This window comes from Mycetomoellerius zeteki, unplaced genomic scaffold (assembly GCF_001594055.1).
Source record: "Mycetomoellerius zeteki isolate Tzet28-1 unplaced genomic scaffold, Tzet1.0 scaffold101, whole genome shotgun sequence".
Lineage (NCBI taxonomy): Eukaryota > Metazoa > Arthropoda > Insecta > Hymenoptera > Formicidae > Mycetomoellerius > Mycetomoellerius zeteki.
The window spans coordinates 107,008-115,358 of NW_017255923.1; the positions used below are offsets into that span (position 1 = coordinate 107,008).

General features: G+C 32.0%; 2 protein-coding genes across 2 annotated transcripts in view; one reads left to right on the forward strand and one right to left on the reverse strand.

The window, feature by feature from the left end:
- Positions 1 to 4,291, forward strand: part of LOC108731688 (uncharacterized) — a 20,378-nt gene extending 16,087 nt beyond the window's left edge. Inside the window, exon 4 of the mRNA XM_018462139.1 lies at positions 4,038 to 4,291. Within this exon, the coding sequence (XP_018317641.1) occupies positions 4,038 to 4,091 (54 nt within the window). The 3' untranslated portion in view covers positions 4,092 to 4,291. The remainder of the gene's footprint in view (positions 1 to 4,037) is intronic.
- LOC108731681 (uncharacterized) overlaps positions 1 to 5,823 on the reverse strand; it is a 17,842-nt gene extending 12,019 nt beyond the window's left edge. Inside the window, 1 exon segment of the mRNA XM_018462126.1 lies at positions 5,632 to 5,823. The gene's annotated coding sequence lies outside the window, so the exon portion shown is untranslated.
- Between the last annotated feature and the right edge of the window lie 2,528 nt (positions 5,824 to 8,351).

The window sequence follows — 8,351 nt, forward strand, 5'->3', positions numbered from 1 at the left end:
GGATCAGCAGCGGCAGGATCCACCGTGGCAATGCCATTGTGCTCGAACTAGTCAGCAGAAACGTAGTGTTTAATATGCGCGAAAGAAACGTCGAGAAAGAAATTGGAGGCATAAGTATGTGTGTTGTCTCTTTTTCTCATTTGAGTACTTTTTTTGTTTAGCATATATAAATTAAAGATATACACAGATTAACGTAACATTTTAGTAAAAAGACTATTTTGTATAAAAGAATATGAATTAAAAAAAAGAATGAAGAAACAAATTTGTCATTTGTGACAGAAGAAAATACTATTATATAATAAATAATAGAGATATACAAAAATTATATTATTATTACTAATTTTTAATAATTAAAATTATTATTTTATATATATATTTGATTAATTAAAATTATTATTAATTTTGTAATATTTAAAGATTAAAAAATCAATTATGTATTATAATAAGATATGGGTTTAAAAAATTGAAGAAGTATGTCAATAACATCTTCGATTATCAAGTATTTGTCTACAAGTTCATTTTTTCAAAATTTTTTAAAATTTTATATTTCTCTGCATCAGTCGACTTTTTGTATTTAACGCTGTATTAATTTGTAGATTCTTATAATCAATGTATTGAATAATAATAAAGGGAGATTACATTTCTAATTCTATCTTTAAAGAAAACAATACGTTATAATGATCTTACATATCATCTTTATAAATTTCCGATAATTATAATTTTTTTTTCAATACTATTTAAACATTTTAAAAAATATGGATGTGGATTTATCATCATAAGTGTTTTTAAATATAATTCTCATCCATGTTGATATTAGTTGCTTTCCATTTGCACACAAGTGAAACTGAGCTTGAAGTGAACTGAGTATTTCATATTCACAATTAATGACGACATTATTTGCTTAACTTTGGTAAAAAGTTATCAACACAGGTTCATATTGTTCATAACCTTACTTTTAAAGTGAGTTTACGAGGTTTATTAAAGCACACGGTCTCGATCTTGTAGCAAGTTGTAGGCAAAAACTCAGTTAAATCTCACTTGTCAGAATGCAAAAGGAACGCGCATTCAACTGAGTTATGACGTCACAAGTGAGAATTATCTCAGAATCGATGTAAATGGAAAGCAACTATTGATATAAATATCAATAGGGTGTGGATTCAATACCATGGATTTTGAATCATGGTATTAAATTCATACATCATGTTTATATCAACACCAACACATCGAGAGTTATGAATATATGGGTTCCGCATGGTATCAAATCCACACCACAGTTGCCAGGTCTCCAAATTTCTACTGGAGACTCCAGTTTTCAGGTTCAATCTCCAATTCTCCAGCAGACGAGAAAAATCTCCAGTTTTTCGCTCGCGTGGGGTATTTATTAATTACATATTTAAATTACGTGGAAAGTAATAAGAAAGCCTGCGATTATGTTCACAGTTTATGTTATTTTACGAATAATAAAAAAGTTTGTAATTGTGTTCGTACTGTATGTATAAATCTTGTAATAATAATAAGAAGGTCTTTGTGTGTGATTGTGTTGATACTTTATGTTGGTGAAATATTAATAACAAAAAGAAAGTCTATAACAATGGTCGCAAAACACGAATTAAACCCTGCGCCTTTTTCTTTTTTCTTTTTTTTTTAATGAAACAATCGGCCGGTCTCCAGTCGAAATATGAAATCTCCAACGGATGAACCTTTAGGCCCCAGCCGTACAGTGCTCGGGACCTGGCAACCGTGATCCACACCCATTTTTCTTATGGCGAATTTGATTGGACGCACTTCTCATTTTATTGGCTCCGCAACCTAACCGGTTGATACTGGGCCACTGATGGTTTCCGAAATTGGATAGTTCGTGTAATAGAGATGCTAATGCATCGGCCACCTCGAAGTTCGAACTCCGGGACGTAACAAAAGGATGATGCAATCAAAACGGAAATGGCAAAGCGCCCCTTCAATCACTGAGAGCCTGCGACTACTAAAAAATATCGCGTCATAAAGTTACATGACGAAATCATGTAATTAAAACAAGTAAATCACGTAACTGATTGGTCCAAATCAGTATGTAATTTTTTAAAATCACATAATATTGAAAATAATTTTTAATCTATCATATGATTTTATATAGTTATCGAATTTTAAATAATTAAATGATAGAAAGAGAAGAAAAAATACATATCGTGTGATTTTTCAAATTATGTATAATTTTAAAAAGTCACGTAATGATTTGAAATAATTCATTACTTGATTTATATGTTTTAATTACATGATTTCGTTATATAACTTTGTAATGTGATTCTTTTCAGTAGGGAGACGAACGAAGAGACTATGAATTATGTAATGCAAATACACTGTCGAAATCGACCACGCTTTGTCAAAAATATAATCGAGGTGACACCAGGGCCGGCTTAAGGAATTTGTGGTCCAGGAGCTAAAGTTGAAACGGGGTTCTCTTTACTCATTGTCAGAAGAATAGTCCGACAATAGTTCTGTTACTAAAAAAACCTGTTTTCCATCCAATTTTAATATATAAACAATATATAAACATGTTTTCCATTTGCTATTTAACGAGTATGGTTGTTCGTAAAACGACTTTTGTTGTCTATTCTTACAAGATACAATACAGTGAATGCTACAAAAGAAACGCATATATAATGATAATTCACATTTTATTGAAACTTTAGTGGTACTTATATACACTTTTTTCTTGATTTATGCGCAAATTCATTAATCAAATCAGTGAAATCAAGATTTTTCATCAATTCGCTCTCTATTGATAATAATGTCAATGACGATAATCTCATTCAGATAAAAAAAAAATATAAAATGTATATCTTTTTTACTGCGTATTGTGTTTTATTGTACCAGGAATGGAAAATTGAAATTTTCAATTATTTATTTGCATTCTTATTTACTTTTTTTATTATTTACTTTTAAAAATTAAATATAATTTTATTAAATATAATTTTAAACTAAAAAAAAACCGACGGCATACGATGCTTGTTTTCTTACTGGATTACTAGCTAGATTTTTGCCACCATATTATAGTTACGATGCTGGGCATTGTCAGTACCACAGCCAATATGATAGCAAGATTCTAATCCAGCTAAGAGTCTCTTTCAATAACTTTTGATTAAATCAATCGACGATTAACTCGCAGAAGTGCCAACAGCAGTTTAGTGTATCAGAACGTCTCTTCTCTCTTCCTCTTCTGTGTTAGTTCTCATGTTGACAATCGTGGTGATCGAGTTAACCACCGATTAACGTTAATCGGGGTTGATGAAAGAGGCCCTAAGAATCCAGTAGAAAAATAAGCATCGTGTGCCACCGGCTTAAGACTAAGGGGCCTCCTAAAAAGATGGGGCCCGGGGCTACAGCCCCCTTAGCTCCCTCCCCTAAAGCCAGGGCTGGGTGACGCAACACTCGAAACGAGACGAAACACATCCGATCCGCTCGAATGGTCTCACGACTCTTTTATTATTGGACTAGTGCGCACTGGTGCATATTAAAGCCGTTTTACACTGATTTAACCTGGATGTAAAAGATGACATACAAATATTTTGAATTATAAGTATAACATATTTTACTTAACAATACAATAAAGTGTATTGAGCACATAATTTCACTGCTTAACCGATTTCTATGTTTATAATGAACAATAATATATTTATGTCAATTTATGTACGATGGCTTTCCCAGACAGCATAGAATATTTATTAATATTCATTTTGTGAAATGTTATATAGATATTTCATACATATTTTATATAATATAAACCTTTATTCAAAATATTATTAAAATATAGAATATAAATATTGTTTGCTGTCTGGGTTAATGTACATACATCAGTGCGCACTGAATGCATCCAATCAAATTCGCTGTTAGAGTGAGTATAAAAACAAGCTCCTCGATTCGGTTTTGCGCTCGATGTCGTCAAACGCGTACTTGTATTCTATATCGTAATAAATATATATAGATATATTGACGTCTATTTTGCATATTGTGTACCGAGCTAATATCGATTTTGTTAATAGGGTAATGAAGTCCTTCGCGCGAATGAAGACGTATCAAGGAAATCTATGATGTAACGTCAAGAAAAGTCCAGAGATCGGAATAGCCCTTCGTGAAAATCCGATATTCATAGAAAAACTCATCGAACTTAATATCAAAACTCATTGAATTTAAAATTGAACTAGAGAATTAACCAGAAAGTAACAGTTAGATTATAAAAAGTGATTAAAAAGGAAGGAAAGAAATCGTAAGGTAAAGGAGTTCTCTCATATACCTTCTAATTAAAAGTCAGAATAAAATTAAATAAAATGAGTTAAATAAGAAAAACATTGTAATAAGATAATAAATGGGGCACAAACTGAATACAAATTACATTGCGCAGCAAACGTTCTTTCCTTCAAGATCGATAAACATAAAGAGAAACGTTTCATAAAGAAATAAACATAAATTATAATATAAATCGTAACGCTTGCGAATTTCTCGAATTTGCATAGAACGATCTTTTTATTTTGTCAACAAAAACTAACGTTAACGAAAACTGGTGTTTTAAACGTTACAAAGGGGAATCGAGTTACCAGATGGTATCGACTTGTAGTGTGAAACTCGGTTGAATTTCGCGTGCTTATCGCGACCTCGCGTGTTTGTCTGCGTACGTTTTGCAATCGGCGAACAACGACCTTGATTGTTGATGTCTTACTTTGTAAATTCTCGCGAACAAGCGTTCCCCGGAACGGGATCGGAGTGAATCGCGACGAGTCGGTCCGACTGTGGTTGACAGGACGATTCCACACGCGGCTACGTGTCGCAGGTGAGATTTACAATTAAAAAACTCAATAATTTACATATTAATATTATAATTAAAAATTTAGTAGATTATCGCAAAACGTCCCAAGTAGATCAAAAAATCATTATGACATCAAAATGACATCAAAATGGCTCTAAAATGATGATTAAAAATTACTTTTTGATTCGATTATTTATTTTAACGTCATTTTGTCGTTATAGTGACATATGTTGTTCTTGGGATTCCAGGTAGAACCCCAAGTAGAACAATAATTAATCATCAAAATGACGTTAAAATGAATCGTAAACGATTGGAAAATAATTTTTAATGATCATTTTAGAATCATTTTGACATCATTTTGATGTTAAATGACTTGTTGATCTTGGGACACTGACTTTATTTTGATGTCATGAGAATCAAAATGATTTTTATTACAAAATTTGACTGTTTATTAAGAATAAAAATAAAGTCATTTTGTTTTTTTTGTTGATTTCTATGTATTCTTTGGAACAAAGTCATCATAAAGTTGTAATGATATCACCTGACGTCATCATGACGTCACCATTGGATACTTAAAAAAAACTTATGTAAATGACAAACATGATCATAATGATGTTTTTATAATATTATTATGATTTTTCTGTGTTTTTTTTTTACTTGAGATGTGTCGTAACTGGATGAGAAGCAAATCGCGGAATCAAAGCAGAGACCAAATTGACTATGTGGATGGTGGGATTCTGATCAACACGAAAACAAAACTAACTTAACTTAATTAACAGAATTGACGGACTGGTGGATAATAACGTAATGAAATGCGGGGAAGCGCGATGTACCTGATTAATTTAATCTCTCATCTACGTGACACCCCCTCAGGATAAACAGGCTAATGAGCAGTTCTTCCCTTTTTCTTCCTTTTCTTCTCTTCTACGTCGTAACGTTGTCGACGACGATGCCCCGGGTGTGCACACAAATCCCGACCTGCTCTTTCACGACCTGGAGAACCGTCAATGGCGGCTGCTTTTATATAGGCCGACGAGAGTCCGATCGATAAACTCGCGCATGGAACTCATTACTACCGGTGACGGCGGCGATAACAGCAACAGCATCATCAGTAGCAGCAACAAGTCTTAGGATAGATGGAGTGCGGGAATCCCATCTGTGAGAGAATTAATTCAAGCAGAACGACAGGTTACATATAAACGTCAAAATAATATCGAAACGAATCATGACTGATCGAAAAGTAATTTTTAATCAGCATTTTGGAGCCTTTTGATGTCATTTTGATGATTTTTTCTGTTCTGCTTGAGAAAATTTAGATACCAGACTGGAAATTACGATGGCTCCTTTTCATCACTTATTTTCTCGAACTGGATGACCCGAGGAACGTTTTCCGACCCTTCGGGGCGCGAACCCCGCCTTCCAGGGCTGCTATTGACGTATATGGCGCCTTTGTGCAAATAGCATTTTGCTGTCCTTAATATTTTTGTAATGAAAACGGCTTTATGAATTAAATTTGCTAAATAAGGAGCATGAAAAATAAAATTATACATAAGACATTTTATAAAGATTCTTTTTCATAATAATGCGTCGTCTGCAATATGCGGAGTAAGCTTAATGTAAGAACTGTAAGAAGTAAGAAATTGACCAGTCACAGTCGAATGTGAGAAGAATAATCGACTGTAATTGGTCAATTTGTTACTCTTACTTCTTACACCAAGTTTACTCTGCATATTGTAGATGACATAAGATCTTGTGTAGCCTTTCATGCTCCTCATTTAGCAAATTTGATTAATATTTCTATTTACCGATCTTTTAAATAAATTACTTTTTAAGTAATTGACAATATGACTTTTAATTTTTCTAATAATAGCTGGAATCTTCATGAAACAAAGCAAATCTTTTATTGCTCCAAATTAACTCAGATAGAACACAGAGTCATAATTATGTCAGAATGAATCATAGGATGTCATCATGACGTCATTTCATACTTAAAAATGAACTTTAAGTGATAAATAAGATCATAATGATGTCCTTATAATACTGGAAAAAGAGTCTGGTTGGATTAATTGGAATTCTTGTTGAAAATACCAATTAGAATTTTCTGGTTGAATCTGTTATAATTCTAGTTAGAATAATCAAAAAAATTCTGATAGAAGAGTCTGGTTAGATTAATTGGAATTCTGATTGAAAATGAAGAAATCAGAATTTTCTGATTGAAAATCTAATATGATTCTAGTTGAGACAACCACAATTCTGATTGACATGGTTAGAATTTTCTGGTTGTTCATTTTCAGCTAGAAATTTTTCTTAGTATATTATTACGACTTCTGTATTCTATTTGAGGAATACCAATATCTATTTGACTAAATTAGGATGAAGATTTTCTAATTAATAATTTGAGGTAGGGTCGTGCAGAAGATCGAGATTGCGATTAGAAATAAATAAAAACTTAATCAGTCGCAATTGCGAATGTGTAAATAAATACCGAGGGGCTTAATTAGCGTGGATCGCCGCGAGCATTTTGAGCCCGGATCATCTCGGGCTCTCTCGAGTGAGAAAAGCTACAGGGGAGATATTGTAACAGGCGACATAACATCGCTTTAATCCTTGAGCACAACCCGGTTAAGAGTTACGCGAGGTCATTCGTCTCGTGGGCTAATGAAAGTCGAGACTTTGTCTTCCATGTTTTTGTTACGTCGTGTTTTTCTCATGTGCGTAGTGTACGAGCTTCGTCATCTACATGCATCTGCAGCGTGACGGCCGTATTTCGCACATTTATAATATATATTTTCATAAAAACATACTTTCGCTGAACGCAAATATCATCGCTGAGAAAAAAATATTTGGTATTTTTTTGACTAGAATTGTATAGTAAAATAATTATGGAAGAATTATACTAAGAAAAATATATAGTTGGTATCGAAAATGTCTATTATTGTAATTGTAGTATAATGTTAGTAATAATAATAATTGTATTTATAGTTTTATATACCAAAAAGAATATGCAGCTGTCCTGCAAAACCACTATAATTTTATATTCGTTTTCAAAAGTAATATAAAACGATAAAACTTAGTTTTATTAATTATATTAGTAATAATGTAATTATTTTCGTAAATAATAAAAATATTTTATATGTAATATTTTTATATATAATGTGTATATTATTACTAACATTATAATAATCATAATTATGAAAACTCCTAATTATTTAACTATGCAATTACCGCAGTATAATAAATACAGAAAACTTTTCTCTAACAATAAATATTGTATGTCGCGTGAGATCCAGGAATAAAAATACAACGCAAATGGGGTATACATAACGCAAATGAGACATATGATTCGTTTTACAAAATTAATCATAGTAGACAGAAAAAGAGTGCAATACCCAAGCAGAACAACAGGTCACGATAATGTCAAAATGACATTAAAATGAATCGAAAATGATTAAAAAATGACTTAATAATCATTTTGGAGTCATTTTGACATCATTTTGATATCATAATAATTTGTGGTTCTGGATAGATTCATTTATTAATTTATATTAATTAA